The 22,648-nt window shown below is 41.5% G+C and overlaps 1 protein-coding gene across 1 annotated transcript; it reads right to left on the bottom strand.

Annotated features, from left to right (window-relative positions):
* Window positions 1-614: 614 nt before the first annotated feature.
* MICOS10 (mitochondrial contact site and cristae organizing system subunit 10) lies at window positions 615-16,046 on the bottom strand. Its single transcript, XM_037380549.1, has 4 exons — window positions 15,900-16,046; window positions 4,566-4,613; window positions 3,829-3,938; window positions 615-859 (listed from the first exon to the last, which is right to left on the bottom strand). Exons 1-4 carry the CDS (start codon window positions 15,964-15,966, stop codon window positions 851-853), a joined length of 234 nt encoding a protein of 77 aa, XP_037236446.1. The 5' UTR covers window positions 15,967-16,046; the 3' UTR covers window positions 615-850.
* Window positions 16,047-22,648: the final 6,602 nt, after the last annotated feature.

The raw sequence follows: 22,648 nt of genomic DNA, 5'->3' as shown, positions 1-22,648 counted from the left end.
AAGGACTGGGGTAAATGGAAAGTAGAAAGGAGTACTTGGACCAGTGAATTGCCAAGATAATAAAGAGCTTTAAGTATTTGTGACGTTCCCAGACACTGAAACCTGTATGTTCTCCCACAGAAGAGGGGTGAAAAAAAACAATCAATCTAAAAAGTAAGCTCAGAGCTAGACATTTAGTTCACCCACTATCCCAGGAAGTTTCAAAACTGGGTCATTCCATGACTCTAAGCTTCAAGACACAGCACTGGCTAGCTGCATCAGTCACACAGTTAGGATCTGCCCTTTTGGATTCTGCCTCTTTGGAGAGGACAACATTCCAATTGTAAAGGGCAACTGTACAAACAAGACATAGGAGTATTTATATTCCTCTCCAAACACCAGCAAAAGCACCAGGGGTCTAGTGGGTGATTTATGAGGTGGGAATGCTTCTTTGAACTGTATGTTAGACGGGGGTTGCCTTGCAGGAGTGGAGAGGAACATACGACGGCTGTCTTTTCTGAAGAGCTCTCACAATGGCTTTTACCCAGGTGGTCACAGCTGCTAGGTACTCAAAATGAAGTTCGCTCCTTCCATTCTCTCTCCCTCACACTCACATACAAAGTCAACACACCAGAGAAGGCCATTTTTCCTTTATTTATTTCCCAGAAGAGCTCTTCCTTGCACTTTCCAGACATGATACAAAACAAGCAACAGAACTTTGTTTCATGTACAGAAACAGTTTGTTGGAGTATAAAGAGTTACTGGTGATCGTTACTGAAGAATGTTGGCTTATTCCAGGGGCACTTCAGTATTCCTGAGGAATAATCATTGATTTCTCCTTCCTTCCCACTGGGATAGTCTTAGTCATTAGTCACTGTTCCTGTAAAGCAAGAAGGCTTATATTATTAAAAAGCCATTTGGGTTCCTTACATGGAAGGTGCTGCACGATGTAAAGCAAGCCACTTAGCTTTGTGACATTTCCAGAAGGTAGACTAATATTTTCATCCTTCACTAGACTAAGAAGTTGAGCGTGGAGAAGTTAAGCTGCTATTTTCATACCAGAAGCATGCCACGTTTTCATGCATATAACCCTCCATTCTGATAAAACGGGTACTTCAAAAAAAACCCCAACATTATTCTTCAAGTCAACTATTCACAGATTGAATAGAAATCAGATAGAAATCAAAGCCACAAACAGCAGGAGGAAAGGCTCCAGTTGCCAGACTTCTTGTATTCTTGCACATCAATATAATCCACATTGTTATCAGAGTACAGGGTTGTGGGTTTTGGGGTGATAAATACAGGCTAAATAACCTGAGAAATATGATACTTCCCATTTTGCAAGAAAACCTATTCCATGTAACTTTCAGTCATACTGTTTTAAGCCTTGAATTGCTAGATGTTGATTTTAAATTCAGCTGAAGTCACAGTGAAATCCACTTGATCAAATTACTTAAAAAAAAAAAGCAGCCCTCAATCTTATGACCACAAATTAGAGCTTTTCTGCATTTTAAGTAGTCTCTTAGTCTACATGAATGGCTCTTGCATTGGTGTTAGTGTTTCATGATCAAATTACTAACCCAAAGAATGGGCACTGTGATGATCCAAGTTACAGTTAGAACAGCTGTAAAGTCACTTTGCAGTCTCCTGATTATTTGGTATCGTGAAGGTCCACTGTCCTCTCTCATTCTCACTTAAGATTCAGAATTAAGAACTTGATCCTGAAGAATCAAGAATCCAGACTGGATAAAGCCCCGACTAACCTGGTCTAACCTCATAGCTGACCCCGGTCTGAGGTCAGACTAGATGACCTTCTTGAAGTCCTTTCCAACTTGAGTTATCCTGTGATCCTATGCACTTGACAGGTTCAGAAAACTAGAAATAATTTCTTTCAGGTTAATCAGTGTTACATTTCTCTCTCTCTTAATAAAGCTAATTTTCTTGCAGAATCTCACATTTTGACAAGTTAGCATTTGAACAGAACTCAGTTTTGTAAAGGAAGTCCTATAGAGTTTAGCTACAACAGTGTTTTCTAGGAAAAAAACAGATGAGTGATAATGCAACAATATTTTCCATGTTCCTAACCAACAGAAATGAAATAATTTTGTTGTAATAACCCTGGAGCCATTATCCATGACATGACATTTTGGAGAGAATTAATGATATTAACCATTAGATGGCTTCATCCATGTGTTCCCTCTCTCCACATGTTCAGCTTCTTTGTGCCAGAGAAAGCTAGCAGAGACAGTGCGCTGGAAACTATTTGTCTAGTCTTGTGCCATGCAGGCAGCTGTGGTTCTTCTGCAAAGTGTCCTTCCAATTACCTCATGCTTCGAAGGACCACCCTTGCTCCAGAACACAGATTAGTCCTTAATCCAAACGAAATCCCTTACTAGGCTGACCTGAAAGTCAGTTTTCTGTTGCCCAACATCCCTACAAGCATCCTTGAATGAATAATACTTTCTTAAGACCCTGTGAACAGGGCATTTACCACTCACCTGAAGCCACAGGCATGTCATTCCAAATTCTTTTTTGAGACATAAATTGGAGGAATACCCTCAGGATGGTGTGGAAAGCTAACATGTTTTAAATGTTAACAAATCCAGCCAGAAGACTCAAGCACAGACTTTTGATTCTGGGCCGTAGCTTGCAGTGTTGCATCAGCTGCATCTAAGTCAGTTTCTCTATGTTGCTATCCAAAATATTTTATTCTGAAGAAGTTGTTCAAGAATCTTGTTATCGTTTCTCCTTTCTTATCAGACAGCTGAAGAACTTATTTATAAACAGGTATGTCTGCTAGGGCTGCAGAAGGGTGGCAACACGTCTGCCCATAAAACTCAGGAGGATTGGACTCAACTTACAGCTCTAGATGCATCAGAAAAAAAGCCCCAAAACACTTTCAGGCCTCCTCCATCAGCAGACAAGCGATACAGGAGCAATTTTTGCATTCTGTATACTTGCCACGAAAAGTTCCTGGCAGAGCATTTGATCTCAGTACTTTCTGAAGTGCTAAAATAACTGTAAATATGTCCTGGTGAATGCCTCTCCACTGGTATTAGGGAAATGCTTTTAGCAATATATGGCTTTGGGGATCCAAAGTATGCACGCATATCCCTTTTGTCCCCAGGTGCCACAAGAATAAGCTACCATACAAACAGCCCCAACTTTTACATGTAAAAAAAAGAAAGAAAATATTAACGGAGACAGTTTGTGGACTTCATGCACTGCAGGCAGTTTGTGAGCACACAAACAGTTCCTGTTAATTCTTCTAGTTTTAACTGTTTTATCTCAGCATGGTCAGTGATAATACTGAACTCAGGCAGATTATCCTCTTCGAAACTATTTAAATTGTAAAATTTCTCCAGACTAATTATTACATTACTATCCAGCCAAACAAGCCACAAAACTTACTAGTGTTTTCATGTTGAACAGGAAAAAAAAACAACCCCACAGAAAGTCAACAATACACTTCCACAGGCAGATCTACCTCACATGGCTTTCAGTTTCTTCCTAGCTCCTCTCTTTCAAAGTCTGAAAACAACACAGTTTAAGTTTTTCAGCTTTTCTAACATGTATTTTTATTATACTTGTTTTCAGTTGTGGGAAACCTACCTGTAGAATCTGTTAGACTAAGTCTGTGTATTCAGTCTAGTAAGTTTACTGCTAAAAACACCAAATATTAAAATTTTCTGAAAAGCAGGGGAACCACCCCTGCTTCAGCAGTACAAGTTTCTTACTGGTACACTTTTGTGAAAGTCAGAGGAATATCCATTTAAATGGTGTCTAGAGGTACCATTTAATGCTCACTTATAAAGTTACCAATTAATAGCAACTAATACCAATACTTACTTTTACAAATTTACCATGGAGAAGATACGGAGACTGGAAGTCATGTTGACAATTGGAATAAGCCATTCCTAACCCCATCCCTGACCCAAAAGCAATAGGCCATGTCCTTCCTGTGGGGAAAGCAAGCAGAGAAGAAAAATTAAAGTCAAGAAAAGTTGTTCATTTCACGTGACAGTGAAAGCATTGTTAAATAAGCACCAAGAAAGAATAAATTACTGGAAGACACATATTAGGCATTTTCAAGTTCTACGAGCCCTAAAATTGTCTAAAAACCAGACCACTTCAGAAGAACAACAAGAGTAACAGCAAGTAAGGCATCGTATTTAGAATTTAACGGAGAGCAATCTCTACATTCAAGATACTACTGAAAATTATTCCATTACCAAAGCATAACTAAAAAAGAATTTAGATCAGTTTTAAAACACTGGCAAGACTGGCATAAACTGATGTCTAGACACATGGCTCCAGTAATTTGGCTCAGGGTTTCCTGCAATTCCAGAATTTGAGCTGAGCACAGTAGGAGCTTAGAAAGATGCTGTGTGTCACAACCTTGTTACACAACAGCTAAAAATTTAGGTAACTCCATCTCAACCGAAAAGAGATGACCTATAATGAAAGAATTGGTCTAACATGCCGATTAAGTTTTACATGCCTCAAAGACTTCTTGGTTTTAAACTGCACCTAAAATAGACGGAAATAAGAAAACCAGGCAGCCAAGATTACTGCAGCGTACTTACTTTTGAAGAAGATGACTGAGAAAACAATTCCTAATCCAAATCCAGCACCTGTAAGAAGAAATGAAGTGAGTGAGGACTAAGATAATGCAAAGTAATGGAATGTGATTTCGTTCTTTACAGTAATTCTTGTTCCAACCCAGGAATATCAGGCTACACGTTATTTCATCACACAAAACAAAAACGTTCTGAAATAGCAATTCTGAAAAAAATAATTGTTTTCTTAAAAAATTTTAAGAAGCTATTTCAGATTCGAATCCCAACATATATAAGTAGATTATCAGAAAGATTTGAGAAACAAACCAGACTCTCATCCCAGGGAAACTTACTGAATTTCTGTCACCATCTACAATGTGGAATTAAGATTTATTTGGCTCATTGTCAGCAAATGAGAAACACTTAAATGAAAACTTCTTGTGTCCTTGAGCTTTAGATTTTGCAGATGAATATCTTATTGTATTTCGTTTATCTCACTACTTTAACTACTTCAATGTGTGTCCTGAGGGCAGCAAAACTTTGATGCTTTGTGTTACCCTATACCTTGCAAAAGAAAGCTCCAGGCTGCTTATCTTCCACATCCACAACATTCATTATGGAGCATATTTAAACACATTAGAAATGAAAGACTTTTCACATCCTCATACTATATATAGAAATAACTGCAGCAGTTGAAAAAAATTTATCCAGCACCATTAAAAAAAAAAACACCTCGGCTGGCACATTTAAAAATAATTTTTGCTTTCCTTGGAACGTGCGCTTATGATTTTTTGCAAGAAGTCAGGCAAGTCTGCAAAACTCCTCTCACGACCCAATAAATGTAACAGTGAACACTTGGAGCTCAGTGGGCAAATTCTATCTTTAATTCTATCCACTAAAGACAGGAATTTTAGATAAGGCGCAGAAATACAAAAGTTTAAAAAAGGAAAAAATAAAATCAGTCATGCATATGCTCATTAAAAAAAATTCTAAGAGTTGCAGATTTATTTTGTAGCAAAAATATCCTGTTATGCATTTCAATTCTCCCCTTTCAATACAAGAAATATAAGAAGTATAGCAAGCTTTATTAATTAAAAGACATACCTTATATTTTTAAAATATTCCTAAGACCATATGATCCTTATTTAAGCTCCTGTTGAACACATTACTAACTGGGTTAAGTCCAGAACAATACTAAAGAATCATATACCCTCACGGCATATAGGAGTAAGTTCCATTTTTCTTTCTTTTTAGTTTCCTTCTGCTTTTTAAACCTTTTTCCGTGCAAAAAATTATCTAATGGTAGATTCTATTGAGGCTCAGGTATTTAAACAATACTTATTGCACTACCTAGTAAGTTAACCAAGCACCCCATGTTTTTCGTTGATTATAAAATCTTGAATATTAGAACAGAGATGACCAAACAAATGATCTGAGCAAACCTCCTTACGTTTACTCTCCTGTTAGGGCTTCACAATCCATATTTACTGAGAGCTGGAAATCAGAGTTGCTTTTGAAAACTCTCTTCATTCTACTACGGATTTTCAATTGTGACAGAGGTAACTACTTTACCAGGTCACTACAACTTTGGAGTAGGTTTACAAAACATGCAACTGCAGGAAAGAACTTTGACTGCCTGCCAAGTGGTCCTGACATAACTCCCCCAGACATTTTAGAAACCGAACCTTTTGCAGAAGGTCAGATTTTCACTCTAATCATTTGCACAGCTAAGGGAAAGTCTCAGTCCCTCAGATGTCTGGTCAGAGCTTTGGGTTTTTTTCTGCATTACAGACAGCAAGAGATACACTACTTGGAGCATCTCATACAGACAGCTAACTACTCATACCACATCACCGACCGGCACTTATATGCAGACTGGAGGAGACATCATGCATTACTAAGTGCAGCGGTTCATCCGTGCTAATTCCTCCACTCCCCCTCGCCAAGTAGGGCCTTCCTTCTGTACCTTTGCTATAATACAGCTGGTGTTGGCTCTCCCAGAATGTTTACGCTATTAAGGATAATCACTATCTTCAAGAATTCATCCAACGGACAACCGGTCGGCCCTCTGACCTGCCTCCTTCTGCCAGTCTTTTCCTGTAATATGCAGTTATGCTGCCTTTTTGTTTTGGGCTGTTGTACCATAGGTCTGAAAACGACTTTCTGGAGGCAATTACTTTCCGTTCAGACAGCAGTAGGCGTTGTTTGAACTGTCCAGTTCAGAAGGCCTGTCATGCAGTGAGTGATACTGGTCCTACGCTTCCTGTCCAAGAAAAGATCCCCTCTGCCAATCCAAACAGTTTAGCTAATCAATGAGAAATGATTTACACTATGACAAATTCTGCATCATCTCAATGCAGAGCCCAGGCAGTTTCTAATGTCACCACATTTTCCACGTTACCAGTCAAGTCCACATTCTTCTTACCGGAGTGGTGGTAAACTGCTTACTTTCTTAAGAAAAGTCTGCACTAAGGAAGCTGCTATCCTTAATACAGTTTCTTTCCATCTACTTCCAGAAATCGTCATTGTCTTGTATTCTCTTCACCTCCTTCAGATGCTCTCTCACATTACAGCCCTGCTTATAAGGGCTCCACGCAGGTGTCATCAATGCTGCTTCCTGCTGGCTATGGGGGAAGCTACAGGATACACTTAAAAGGTGAAAAATTTATTTCTGCCATCTGCAATTCAACCTAAACCTAAAACAAAACCTAGGTCTTCCCCCATGCTAATACCCAACAACACTGTTAAGCAGATGTGGTCCAGCACGACTGACTTAGGAAAGACCATTCTGTCTTTCCTCAAAAAGCTTCTTTCTGAAGCAGTGCATCTCAAGGGATTCTGCTTTTTCACGAAAATGCAATTTTCATGCAATTTTAGAGGCTATCACTGCAGCCTGTTCCAGCAGGAAGGTAAGTACAGTGGCTGATCAGTTTAAAAAGATGATGGTAAGATACCTAGTGCCTTGCTTTAAGTTATGAAAATGCCACAGAGAAGTAAAGGAGACTGACAGCTAAGGATTTTTTGTTTTCTGTACAGGAAAGTAACTTGAGAAACGAAGCCAAAGTACCACCTTAGCTTCCCTCATCCCAAAGGCAGCTAGGTTCACTCCTTTTCTTACTGAGGAAAAGGCTACAAAATGTGCTGAAAAATCATTGCTGATAACACCCACCAACAAGAAACACTTAGATCTGCCCCCTCACACCAGCCAGTGCACATACAGATTTCACTCCTTTCTACTTGGTTTTAATGTTTAAGCATTGGTTTTAACTTAAAACCAGAAGCTTCGGCTACATTTAATTTCTCAGCCCATCTGGTTAAGAACCTATTCCTGTGGATAGTTTGTCACTCATCTTCATTCCACTAGAACATATTTGTGGTTATGTGGTCATTTCCTGCGTCCCCAGGACCAAGAGGGAGCGAAACCATCTTACCAGCAAAGTAATGCGTTTCACTTTAATTCTGTATAGAGTTACACCAGAGATAAACAATGGCAGAGCTGTTGATGAGTTTTACAGGTTTAAGTTCTCACATGCTCAATTTCCTTTTAAAGAGGCAACATGTTGCTTCAAAGAGCCTCCCACCTGACCAGGGGACACTCAGTCTGCAGCTGTTTCTACTAAAGATCAGCACCTCTAGGCCAGGCTTTAACTTCATAACAATAAAACATGAAAGGTTTATCTTACAATAAAAACAAACGAACATGGAAAAACTAAGGGCTTGATCCATGCCGGGCACATTTTCCCTCCCTTTCTTGCATGACAGACTCTTTGGAGGAAAAGGCCACAGGAAAGAGTATAACCCATTTTTCACCTTCTCTGACAGTTTAAAATGTTTAACTAGAAAAACAGTCTCTTCCACCCTACATCTATCACTTCAGCTTAAACCCATTTACAGTCAAGTGTCAACAGGGGACAGGACAGTTCTGTGGCCATCTTACTCCTGCTCCCCAGTAAGCATCCTGGCCGTACGGACCAGTGCAGCCACACGGAATTGGTATTAGGCAGAAAGCCAAGTCTCCAAAACTTTTTCATTCTACTTTTTTGGCTCATACACCTTCCATGAGAAATGTCACAGTACCTCAAATCAATCTAACACACAGAAGAGCACGTGCCGTATACCCAACAGGACATCATAAAAGTGTCTCTGAGAGAAACACAAATCTTCAGGATGGGCTCCTGCCCCACAAGAACATCTGGGAAAAGCTTCTTCTATAAATTTAGTTAACAGTCCCTCCAACAGCGGTACTATATGGTTCTTTCCTAGGCTACCCAAGTAGCTATGGGCTGAAGCACCTATTAAGACTTGCCACACCTAGATACACTTTTCTTCACTAGTTTGAAACTTAAAAACTGAAGGATTAAAATATATATGCTCACTGACACTTGGCCAGTGTGTTGCTGTTACTATAGCAGCTGCAAGTTCTTCAATTACTTAAGATGATGACAAAAAGAAAACTATTATTTTCCTCTGCTGTTCCTTATACACAAATACAAAAGAGCGCTACAGTCTCCTGTCCATCAGATTCTGTTATTTTACAATTTAAAAGAACTAAATGAATGAAATCAAATGAACAAGAAGACATCTTCCAGGAGCTCCTTCTTCTAAGAAAATAGCGACTACTCTATATAGACAAGACACTCTAAAATAGGTCACAGGCTTGTCCCAGCAGAGAAGATTGCTTCCCAAATAGAAAGAGCGCTTCCATTAGGATCGAGAAAATTGATTAGATTGGTTAGTTTCTCCGAGGACAGCAATAGCTTCAAGGTCCAACAGCAGATCTCATCCATGGGCCTGATACACTGGAAGTTTCAAATGAGCATCGGCTCGGGCCAGCACTAAAATTTGCTTTAGTTAAGGAAATACCCAAGAAAACTCAAGATCTTCAAAACAAACAAAAAAGGCAAGCAACTCTCCAAACTGTATTCGCCCTCCTGTTGCAGTGTCCCATCCTGCCCCCCTCCAATGCTGCTTTGACAAGATACACAGGTAATTGTTTTGCAAAAACAGGGAGGAGAGCCTTCTTCATATACCAGGGCCTTTACAGGGCAGTACTGATCACTAGTTGGAAATCCGAGACCACAAAATCACTTATTTACAGACAGAATTAATTTTAAGCAGACCCTTAGCAAGGTCTTTCATGGCAGGAATCAGGTTTTCTTCAAACATCAGCTTTGAAGCTTTCATTCTCATCTCCCCTGTTGTGTGGATTGTTTACATAGCAGACAGAAAAAAGAGCAAGGACGCTAGAACATCACGAAACTGTATACCAAGTACTCAAGGAAGAAGCAGAGGGGGGAAAGTATTTTTTCTTCTTCTAGCATTTGACTGTAGTAACACAGAATACTTGGAATGACAGAATATAAATATCCAAATACCATTATAATACAAAAATCCCAACATGCTTTCAAGGGCCGCTGCCACCCTTCAGCACTCCTGCAGGTCAGCCTCTGCCCGCAGGCTAACCTTACTTAGATAAACATCGGGGCTTTTGCAGATGGACAGGCAGCAGCAGGAAGTATCGCCTTAGCCCATGATCTCCCAAGCAATCACAGCAATAGTCTCATAGCAGACCCAAAACTTTTCATCCTCACACCCATGACTGAGCTGCTGAAAGGAGAGGGCATGCGCATTTCCTCCCTCTTTTAAAAGGGGAGAAGAGCGGAAGCTGTTCTTTGAATAGACAGCGCAACTAAGGACCTCATCAATCAAGCTTTTAGACAAAGTCAGGGTTGCACTCAGTTTAGAACCACATATAGAAGAAATCAGCAAGATACTCATAATATGAAAGATACACCTCTGACAGAAAACTCTACTTTGTCTTACTGCAATAAAACATTCCACTAACAAAAACAATGGCACTGCTAAAAAGAAAAGTTTAGCTGGAGTAAACACATCCACATTTAGAGCTTTCTCAATCCGAACGACGAGGGTTGGCACTCAGGCTTCTTCACACCCATTCAATGTAGGTTGACCATTACTGACGTCTACTGGCTCAGCAAAGAAATAGAGGCAACTTAGAGCAAGAAGCGTTACGGTGGCATCTCACCAGCAGGAATGCTAAGGAAAGAAGCATGACCCTTCTCAAATCTCTCACTATCAATTTATTATCATCAAGGATGTGCCAGCAGCCCTGAAAGGATTTTCTTAGGGAACTATATCTGATAGAACAAAGAATAAAGAGTTGTTCCCACCTACTGCTGTAACATCTTCAGGACCAAGATAGTGGTTTAGGGTATCACTTGGCTAGAGTCCTCATTCCATATACAGTGTCACTGTGTGCCACCTCCCAAAAAAGGCACAGTTGGCATCCATCAATGCACTAATGCACAGGACAAGAAGTCAGCACGCTTTGGATTCATTTCCAGCAGAGGAGACCTTACGTAGTCTGGGGTTTTAAATGGCTGCACTACCAGATGGATGCCACAGCTCTTCTTTCAGGTTTTCTTGCACACCAGATGTATTGCCAAGAACCGGCGGGAAGAAGGGTCGAGCAGGGCTTCCCCCAGTATCGCTCACAGCTTCAGTTAGCAAGCAGATGGGTGCACCCAGGGCAGAGCTTTCTGACCCAGCTGAATGGCCAGCCAAGAGGAACAGCAGGACACAGCGCGGTTAGGAGAAGAAACACCTGGATTCCTAAAGATTTTCCTGTCTTTTTCTTCCAACAGAAGATAACAGCCCCTTAATCAGAACTCTGCTAACAACATAACTAAATATTGCTGTTGGACAAATTCTGCCTCTCTCTTCCAAACAAAACATGTTTTCATTAGCTGTACTGTCTTCCTGCACAACTTAAGCCATAAGCAGTTAATATTTACACTACTTGGTCTGCTACAAGATACAACTAGTAGAATTGGATCTTCTCCTGTATGACAAAGGAAAGTAACCTGGGGTTGCAAACAAAGCTCACATAACACCACAGTTCTGTGATTGCATAATATTTGTGTTCTCCAGTATTAAGAACAAAACCCCAAATGAAGAACAAGTCTTTTGACCTGGTAGCTAAGATTGGATGGCCACGTTGTAATTGCCAAGCAAAAAAACACTTCAAAACAGGAATTTCAGGATTTTTGTGCATTTAGAGAAAGTCTAATCCAGTTTTCAGAAAGTATAATCAAGCTTTGTTATTATATAGACTGACTTTATCCTATTCATAACCATATGAAGGATTATTTAAAAATACTGACATTGCAATCCATACAATGATTCTTTCTGAAAGACTCAATCTGTAGAGTGACACAAACAATACTATTTCACCCTCACCATTAACAGAAACAGCTCTTCAAGCATGCCAGATGATGCAAGCCAGAAGAAATCACATTAACAGTTGCAGGAGAATTGGAAGTGCCCTTTTCTCTTTAAAAATTCCTATTAAATGGAAATTTGGAGCAGTTTTTATTTTCAGATGTCAAAACAGAGGATTAGAGGAAAATGAAGATCACTACACTGGGTTATTTACAAGCTTCCAGGATGAATTTTGGTCAGCCACAGACATATGTCAAAACATTTATCTCATGCAAAAATAATGAACTTCAGCACCGCAACTTAACACAAAAGTCAAGAAGCAAACAGCTTTCCTAGGACTACCTTTCAATAACAGGTAAATTACAGCATTTGACTAATTTAAAACTACAACAGTTTCAAAACAAACCAAGACACACTGGCACACAAATCTCCCTCTCCTTACACATACACTCTTCATTGTCTCCCTGTTTCCTGGAAACAGCATGTAACAATAATTCGTCCAAAATTACAGCTTTGCAGAGAAAAAACAGTTCTGTCTGTCCTTCATGAGTAATTGTCTTTCCAAATAAAGAGGAACGAACTACCAATTAGTTAAACAAACAAACAAACTCTTTAAACAGGGTTTGAAGCTGGTAGGATGGTAGAAGACCACATTACTAATTACCTCCCTGTCCTTTCTCTGCAGAGCTCTACTGAATAAAAAGGAAGAAAAGGCTGTGAAGGCTGGAGAGGGGACAGGAGTTTATAAAGCTTTGCAAGTTGGGAAGAAAAAGAAAGGCCACTGTAGTTTGATTCTCCTTCCTTACACAAAAGAAGCAACTTTTCTGATGGGTAACAAAAATCAGTATCAGTAAGAAAGATAAACCAGAATTTATTTAAATGACTGCAGGGGTGAAAAGTCTTAAGGACGGTGTGAAGCCAGAGCCAGCATGATCTGGATCACCCATCAGAGAAACCGCCTGGTCAGCCAAGAAAGCACAACCCAGCCCCCTATACAAAGCACTGTGGTTACAGCTAGATTTAGAAAGGGAACAAAAATACCTAGACCCATCCTCCCCAGTAGCAAAACAAATGTCAGTCCTAATAAGGAGGTGAGCGCATAAACTCTTAATGGTCTGAGGGTTTGTGCAGGCAGGCAGAGTTTTACAGTACTTAACTCTTTGAAGTGAAATACTGTCTTAACAATGCCTGACAACGTATTTTGTTTTGAACTAACAGGAAAGAGTTTTAATACTAACTACAAGATGCACACAGGTAGTGACCAAGAGGTCAAAAATATAATACAGCATTTCAAATGATGTAACATAAGATAAATACGTATTTTGGACATTTTAGTGGCAGGAGATAAAAGTTTCTTCCAGGAGCTTGATCTCCAACTAAAACAGTATAGTACCACTACAAACACCACAGCCAACTACAAACACACTGGTTTATGCAACTGCAGCGAAAAGCCCGACAGACTACTACAAGACAGAACAGGCTGCACAGCCTCCAGCCATTATTTAAAAATACACTATTACTAATAAAGTCACCTCGATAGCTGCTGCCTCCCCTTCTCACTCTCTTCTGTTTCCCATGTCCCTCCAGCCCTCAATTAATCCACAGGAGTTGTGTCTCTACAGTTCTCACAGACACTGGAAAACTGTCCGTCATGCAAAGCTTCAGAAATTCAGTGCTTTCCTTTATTTACAGGGTCTGGAATGGGAAAACACAGTGGTAATCACAATGTTTGTTCTTCCCCATCTATTGGCTGGAAAGACCTCTCTTGCAATAGCACTCAGGAAGGATATAAAGGAACATACAGGAAGGAAACTGTGGCCACCAAAAGGAAAAGTCCAACAAACAAGCAAGGATTTGGTAAACTTCTATATCCCATATAACAAGCAATAAAATTTTCAAGTAAAAAAAAGTTTATTTTCTTTCCTTCTTCCCAGTATAACAACCACCCTTGATAGTTTATTGGGAACTCCAGCAAACTTTGCAGTAATATTACAAAAGCAATCACCATAACCACAAAAGTTTTTGAAGTCCCTACAGAGGAAAAAATCATTTCCATTGAGAAAGTTTGTGTTGTCAGTGCACAGTTAACTGTTTGCATAGCTAGGCTACAGACTCACTTCGCATTTAAAGGCCATCATCATCTTCAGTCACAAACTACTGGAGTATGAAGAACTTCTTGGTTGTTCCGACTTCCAAAGTTCATACCGAGCCATTTGTTGTTAATATCATGGAGGAGGTTGCCAGCACAGATGCTTCAGTTACTGGATCAATTGTAAAAGCACACAAAACAAAAAATGCTATCACGCATGAAGAGAAACATGTGTCTGAGGCCATCACACTGGATTTAGTGCTGAGGATAAAATTAGAGCCCTGCAGCCCATGTGCCCTTTTTGGGCAATCCAATGAAAAGCATAAATTTTACTGAGACCTCAACTCAATGCCATCATGACGCTAACACTGGGAATCCTTGGCCTAGAGCACTAGTGCATAAAGTCCAAACATACATTTTTTCTTCTGTTGCCACATTAGGATGGAAGAAAACACCACATTAAAACAAAAGGCCTGCTGAAGCAACATGCTACATCGAAATCGGCCCTGTATCTGCTTCTTTCAGCCTCCTGGAGAGGCTTTCCATGTACAGGATTCCTATATGTACAGCTGCAGCATAGAACAAGTTCTTGTTTATAATTTGGCATACTTAATATTTTATGATAAAGCAACCAACGCTATGGAAACATAAACATATCTGGATATGTTTGTCAGACAAACCTGAATAGAATTTCATAAGGCAAAACATTTCTCTGGAGCACTTGACACTTTTCAAAGGCCTGCTATAAACAATGGAAGTTTCAGTTTACTTAAAATTACTAAACATCTTTTCTAATGGAAAAGTATTAGGCAACTAAAACACTGAGTTCCTCATCAGCTTTCAAGCATAAGGCCACTGCAGCAACAAGAAATAAACATTCACATTTCTCAGATAATATTTATGGCTCTAAAAGAGACGTCAGCACCAACAAGGAACGCACACCTTTTGTGCCAGATACTTTACCTCTGGGTCTATACATTGCATTTAAAGATTTGGGTTTGTACACACATTTTGTAAAACCATAGACTCTTGTCTGGTCGATTTTCCAGCCTGTCACATTAGGAGCACCAAACTGCACGTACTCAATTACGATCGCTCCCAAAACTTGCAGTTCTAAGTGCAGCATTACGAACTGTTTGCTGCAGAACTGAAGCACTGTAGGCACGTGCACAGTCTCAACTTTAAGGACAAACAAACATAAGGAAAAATCAACAGAACTGCTCCCTAACTTAAAGGCACAACTGTCTGCAGGGCTGGGAGAGTGGACGGAAAGCTCCTCAATGTCAAACCATGCACTGTACAAAGTAACACATGCCAAAGCTATCAGCATGTCACTCTGCGTATCGCTTTTAATAAACACAGCCCACCTCGTACACTGAGTGATGTAGACAGCTCGGCAGGAACAGGTTTGGAGAACCAAGGCCTCATCGCAGTGAAACTCAAGGCAGCGAGGCAGTGGCACCAACGGCCCGGGCTGTGCCCTGTGCCTACCCGGGCCCATTCATTCAGGGCAGGGGGCGTCCCGCGGGCCCGCAGCCCAGCACGGCGAGAGATTTCCCCGGGAAACCTCTCGTCTTCTACCGAGGGAGAAACCAGAGGCCACAAACGCCCCTCCGCTACCGGACCGCGGGTAAGACAGGCCAGGCCAGACCGCAAGGCCCGCGGCGGCGGCGGGAGCGGGCCCAGCGGGGGTCCACGCCCGCGGCCAAGGTCACCTTGCCAGGGCCGGGGCCGCCCGGCTCCCCCCGCCGCGCCGCTCCCCGACCCTCGGGGGCAGCGTCTTGCGCTGAGGGCGAAGCCACAGGACATCCCGCTGCCCCGCCCGGGCCCACAGCACGGCGCGGCCGCCGCCGCCCTCAGCCGGGCCCGGAGCGGCGGGGGGCACCGGGCCTCACAGGGCTCTTCCTCGCCGGGCCCGGCCGCGCCGCCGGGGCGGGCACGCGGCGGCTCTCCCAGCCCCGGGCCGCCGGGCCGGCGGCCACCGCTCCTCCCCGGGTCCTCCCCCTCCGCCCTGCCCTCCCCGCCCTTACCCAGCTTGACGGCGGAGTCGGCCAGACACCGGTCCCACTTCCTGCCCAGCTCGCCCTCCGACGCCATCTTAGCCGTCCCCTCCCACCTCAGGCCGTGCCCTCGCCTCCTCCCCCGCGCAACTCTCGCGAGATATGCTGGCTCGGGCAAGCGGCGGAATGCTAGATCTCGCGAGATTTCCCGCGGCCGCCGTCGTCAAGGTTACTGGCGGGAGGGCGCGATGGCTGCTGCGCTCGACCTTGGGGCCGGCCCAAACTCCCGTTTTTCCCCGTAGGACCAGGCCCACCACAGTCCCAGCCCTTCCTAGGCCCAATCCCTGCAGCCAGGGCTCCCGCTGTGGTCTTGTATGGCCTCGTATCCCTCAGTCTACAGCAGGATTCGCATCTTCTCACAGGCCCCTAGCTTGGGCCCACGCCTGTTGACCTGCTCCCCTCAGGGCTCTCACCTCATCCTTGGTAAGAGCCGATCTTTGCTGTAGGATCCCATCTCTCCCACTGCAGTTGGGTATATCCCGCTGGATATGCATTCCCACGTAGGTTTTCCCTCACCAATGCTCACAAAGGTCCTGCATTCTACACAGCTCCTGCATTTTAGCTGGCCGCCCTCTGCTTCTCCTCAAGGCCTGAAATGAGGTACAGGGGTGTGAATAAAACAGCTGTTGCCAATCCCTATTGATGTCCCAGGGATCACTTCTAGTTAAGAACAACCCAGGCCCCACACCTTTGTGCTTAATTGGGAGTAGGAGCTGAATAATTTCTGGAAGGCTGTTGTATTCAAGAACTATTCCATACAGTAGGATGCTAATATTAGATTAAGGAGCTGCGGGGAAAGTTCTCAATGATTTATGGTTCTTTGGCACATCCTGAAATGCGCTACAGCCTTGTGGAACTGGTAATGTAAGCGTGAACAGTTTCAAACTTACTGTAATGATCTTTATATTGCAAGTGTTGTGTAGGCTTTCTGGAAGTAATTCTCTAGAAGCCTTGTGGAAAAATACAGAGCATTTTTTGAGTAATAATGTCCCCATTCACACTTGGTAAGGCAATTTCTAGCTGTGATTACTTGTTTTGATTTCTTCAAGGTTTGACAGTTTTCTTTATCAGGTTGGAGAGGAGGAGGCAGCTCTACTGCTTTATAAAACTGGAGGTTCTTTAACAAGTCAATTAAAGACTAAAGCAAAAAATAGAAGTCAAAACTCTGAAGTTAGCAAAAATTTTCTCAAGTTATTTTCATTTGTGGTCTTCCGTTTGTCTTAAAAGTATAACTGGTTTTGATCTAGAGCAATGATGAAAGGTTTTTCCAATATTTGGTTTAGTTAAACTCCTTCACATATTACTGAACAATCACAATTGCCTATTATTTTTACTTAGTTAAAATAAAAAATATCTGAATGGCTTTTTTAAAAAGTTTTTTTGGCAGGTGCCTGGTTAAACTAAGCCCTTGCAGGTCCAAGAGGTTTCCCTGAAAGGGAGCCTCCTTTTCTCTTCCTCCCCCTGATAATTTACTCAAATCAGTTTGCATTGCTACATAGTGAGTATCAAAAATAGAACCATGCATCAAGTTACTTATAAAAATACCACCAGGATCAAGCAGGTTTTTTTCTCCTGACCGGATAAAAAAAGTGTTCTGAAACCACTGACCCAGTGGTACATCCCCATGTGCGAGCTCCACCCTCCCATTTCAGAACAGCTCTGGAAACTATCAGGAAGAGAAAGATATTTGAAGCCTCCAGATAATTCTTTGATCCCCACCATCCCCAAATTAAATTCCAGAAATCGGTGTTTAAAAACAGCCCAGAAATGTGGTCTTCCCTTTGGCAAAAACAAATACCTGGTGCAGGCCAATGTGTAGTCTCACTTCACACTTACTCATTTTCAGGCTGTTAGGCTTACTGGCAAGTGCTGTTTCTTTGGGGATGAAGGAAGCGGTGGTGAGCTGTTGGACTGTAAGGCGCTTCATAAAGGGTCGCATTGCTGTGTAATGGGTCTCAATGTATTTTGACAGCCTTGCATCAGGAACCTGGAGCATTAAACCCTTTCTGAGGGGATGGAATAGTTCAGTGTAATTGTTTTGAACGTCCAGCTTCCTTCTGAGAAATCAGTCTGCTGCTTTTTAAATCCCAGAGTCACTGAGTGATCAGAGGGGGCTCTGGAAAACGTTATCCATTAAGGATCTAGAGCACATTCTCTGTACCCCTTCCCCACCCCAGGGAAAAATTAGGGCAGGAGGGAATGTGTCCAAAGACAGCCTTTTCTCTCCATTGCTATAGTTACTTGGCAATTAGACCCTTGCAGTGTAATATTGAGTACTTATTATTGTATGACTCCAAGGTGATGTTTAGAACACGCGGTTCTGAGAAACTTTTTTTGCATTTTACAGTGCAGCATGTGCTGTCCCAGGGTTCCTTCCTTCCCTTCTCCACACACACTCTTCTCCTTTCTTCCCAGTAAATAAATAAATGAAAAAAGAGAGAAGGCTGAAATGAAGCCAGAAAGCTTAAAAAAACCCAACTTCCCTGCCTTTTTCTGATGGAAGTCAACTTTTGGTAGGTTCAGACCTTGTATCACCAGTTATACTGACTATAAACCTAACTTGGATCACATATTAAATCAGTAAGACTACTCACCGACTGAAAGTTAGGCATTCAATTAAATAAACTGCTGGTTAGCTTTTCAACAGGCGGCTGTCAAACAAGCTCGAGGCAGAATCCAGGATCCAAGCTGAGTAAGTGCCACTATTATTCTTCAGAATTGCTATTTCTCTGGTGGAAGAAGCCATGCACAGGGCATGTCCATACACACATGAGGAGATGAGGAGCTTTTTGGGGGCTGCACCAGCCAGAATGCAAAGCCCCTTTTCAACATAAGGCTTCATTTTCTTTTAACTGTTAACCCTAGCTTTTATATAATGCAGTATAGGATGGTTCACCCTCACCTCAATAGTTTTTGCTTTAAAACTTCCAAGCAAGTTTCTTTTAAATCTTGATCCTTTCTCAAGATGAACTTATTGCCTCTTACCCTGTTTTTAAGAATCCTATAGCATTCCTCCTGTCAGTTCCCCACTGGATACTAATATGCTCTTGATCTCCTCTCTTCCAAAGAATACACATGTAAGTTCTCCCATAGTTTTAAATAACATAAATCGCCTCCCCCACACACACACTTATTTATTTATTTTCTGCCAAGAGTAGCAGCGATCTGCATAGGAAGACAGCAGTGTAGGAGTTATCTGCTTGAAATGGTTGACACAGCCTTGGTAGCGGGCCCCCACTTCGCTGTCTGTACTTCCAGAACACTTCTTTCACGTTACAGAGAGAATCAGACCTGGGCAGGAAACTTCAACTCTCAGTCTCCACTCGAGCTTGTTGGGTTTTTTCTCTCGCAGATACAAGCTGTATTCGCCAGCAGATACTGATGCTTATTTTTCTCTTTGAAAGCCTTCTCGCTATCCAAGCAACAACAAAAAAGGTCTATGCCCAAAGTCTGCAAAGTCCTCAGCAGGACTTTGCCTTAAAATGGGAAAAGTGCCAGAGACTCCATTAAGTCTCCTTTGCTATTCCTATTGATTTTATGTGGAAGGCTGTCGGATACTGTGGGGATGAACAATAGTCTAAAGGCTGAGGTAGACTTGCATTAGGAGGGACAGCTTGCAATGTGGAGTGAAATACCATTCAGTCTTTTCATGGTGATCACATTCACGTTAATCAGCAAGTCCATTTTGTGTCTGTGCTAATGTATTTTCATGACAGTTTTGCCAAGCTGATGTTATATTCAGTAGTGTGGTATTGCTGGTTACAGTTGTCAGGTATGGCTGATTGAAGCGAACCTTTGAAAAATGGAACAAGGTGCATCACAGCTTGTTGTGCTAATTCTGCTTTAAGCTGCTTTTGCCATGAATATGAAGTGTGCCCCAAAAATCTCTGGAGAAAAGCACTTGCATGGAAAGACTGACCTGAGTTTTTGCTAATTCTTGTGTTACAGGCGTAAGCATCACTAGGACATTTCTTGTCTTTATGTGATGTGTACTATATTGTGATCATTTTTTAGTTTAGTAGTAGAAATAGGAAAAGAATGCATTGCACTGTATTGATAGAAGCTTTCTAATTAATAAGCCCTGAAAGAGTGTTATTTAAGTGTATTTTTCCATTCATCCATGTGACTGGCTAATTCTATACAGATTCTAACTAGTGAACCATGACTATTGTATTAAGAAAGAATCCAGGCCCTTACAATTATTTTGGCTGGTATATTAGCAAGCTTCAAATGAAGTGCAACGTGTCAAGGAAAAAGTCAGGGAATGGAAATTTTTGTTTCCTTCTGGTGCATTTAATCAGCTTCTCCTTGATTCTTTTTTAATGACAAGCTGCAGACATTATTACTACAGTTAATGACCAAGTTTGACAAGAATGTTCTCAATACTCTCTTTGCTCAGGCTAAAGACATTTCTGAAAGCTCCTGTCTATCATGCTTTCTGTGCTGAAAACATACAGTTAAAAGAGCAGTTGCCATTACAGAAATAAACAGCATCCTAGGATATGCAATCAAGTAGTATGTGCTGGAAAACTAGCCACCCCAGACTGCAGTCCACTGTTCTGGAGTGATATTTGGAAAAAAAAAAAAAAAAGAAAGAAAACAAAAGCCTTGTAGTCCTTTTCTGAACAAGCATTGCTGGGTTTCTCGAGGTGGAATTTCAGGTACATCTCAGTCATATTTGTCAATTGGTATTAAACCTTTTGTGGAATACAGCTGGGTTGAAATCTGTGGGATATGTGAAAAGAGTGTGGCTGCAAGCATCTCCAATGCACATCCAGACACAGTGTACTCAAAATGTGGGCAGGTACTTTTGGACTGAAATAAAGCAATTGGTATTAGTGCATGAAGATGTTACTTTATACATGGAAAAAAGGTCCAAGATCTGGACCCAGGTTGCAGAGATGTGACTTTTTAATGTGACTCTCTGCCAAACCTTGTCTGTGTACATGTTGGCTTCAGCTCTTCAGTCTGAGAAAGAGGGATGTGGGAAATTACTTGGTTTCACCTATTTAGGCAAAACAATTATAAGAGAGTGGCCAAAGCCAGAAAAAGCTCATGCCTCTAGTGATATGTGTGCTTGAGTGATAGGTAACCTGTAATTTCTCTGCCGTTACTGTGACAGTGCTGCACTGGCAGTTGAATGTCTAATTTTTTGCCAGTTTATGGACATCTTAGGCTGGTAGGTAGGTTTACTGTCTTTGGCATTAATCAAACAAGCAGATCTGCTTGGGTGCTATGAAAGTGGAAAAAAGTCTGGTTCTAGCTTTCTTGGAGGGGTGTGTGGAATGCCTCAAACCTCCCTCTAAATGGGCAATATGTTGTTTTTCATTAAACATGGTATTTTGATTTACTCATCAGTTCCTGCAGTGAATGGGGAAACTCTTAAAACCTTTATACGCAGAGTACTCTCAGCAAACTTGCTTTGGAATCGGAATGGGAGGGAGGCTTTTTTATTGTTTGTGTGTTATTTTGACAGTGTGTACAAAGATCTCCATAGTGAGAACTATCTGTGGCTTGAATACAGAATTCCAAGGCGTTGGGTAGTTTTGTAGGTACCTTTTTCCTATATTAGTTTCCAAGAAACACTTGGTTTTCAGCCTCAAATCAAGTGATGCTGCTGGTTTACTAACTCTGACTAATAAAACCCAGCAAGCTAAACTTTACCATTGCTGGAAGACTCTTGCAGCAATAAATTCAATTTATGAGAACCCCTAATAAAAGTTTACATATCTTTCAAATGCCACAAGCTTGACATGAAAGAAAATGGTCAATCTGACCTAAAAAAAAAAAAAAATTTCTCAAGATGCCTTCTTCTTTAATAGAAAAATGAATATTCAGTGAAGCATGAAAGTTTTCTCTAGGACCTTGTTTCTAAGCATGTTCTCAGAGTCACCCTTGGTCCTGGCTAAACACTGGAAGAAACAAAATAAATAGCATTTCACCATGCATGAAGGAGGATAAAATAAAAACCACATTCATGTTGGAACACAAATGCTTTAGGAAGTTCTGGCTAAACGTGAAAAGTACTTTGTAATGCTAGCAAGTATTTATCCCTTTGCTTCCTTGAATATAATCAAACATGTAGGGAAAGCACATGTATTTTATAGTTGCTGATTGCAAGATCAAAAGCCTTGTTATTAAATGGACATGAATCTGATGTTGTAGGGCCGTTAAGCCATCAGCTGACATCATTGTTTGCTTCCTTTGTTTACAGACCCTTGATTTAAAGATGTGTAACATCTGACATGAAGCCTTTTGAGCACACTCTTTTCTGTTTAGGTGAGTGATTCTGTGCCAGGAGGTGGTAGGAAATGTCTGTAGTGTGGGTCACGCTACCTCACAGCGCTCAGATTTATCGAATGTCCCTGAATTAGCTGTGTTTGGTGTCAACCCCTCCACAAATTGCAACAGAAGGCACAATGGCTACAACTGTAGCTCCATACGTGGAGCCTTCTGCCTGCTGAGATCCGCTCCGTGCTGCAAATTGCAGCCTTACCAGAAAGAGTCTGGTCCTACATCTTAATAAACAAACAAACAAAAATTCCCTTAAGCATGTCCTGCTGTAAACAAGTGAAGTGAGCAGCTGGTCCTCATTTGAAAAGATGTTACATCCCATTTCAAAAGGAATCTGCAGATCTTCTTAATGCAAATATTTTTAGGAAAACAAAAAGCAGCTGTTTATTCCTCTTTATACCTATTAGCAGGAGAACAAAATCCAG

Source organism: Falco rusticolus, chromosome 3 (genome assembly GCF_015220075.1).
Source record: "Falco rusticolus isolate bFalRus1 chromosome 3, bFalRus1.pri, whole genome shotgun sequence".
In the NCBI taxonomy this organism is placed as follows: domain Eukaryota; kingdom Metazoa; phylum Chordata; class Aves; order Falconiformes; family Falconidae; genus Falco; species Falco rusticolus.
The sequence above is the reverse complement of the archived record's forward strand: the minus strand, read 5'-3'. Positions and strand labels throughout refer to the sequence as shown.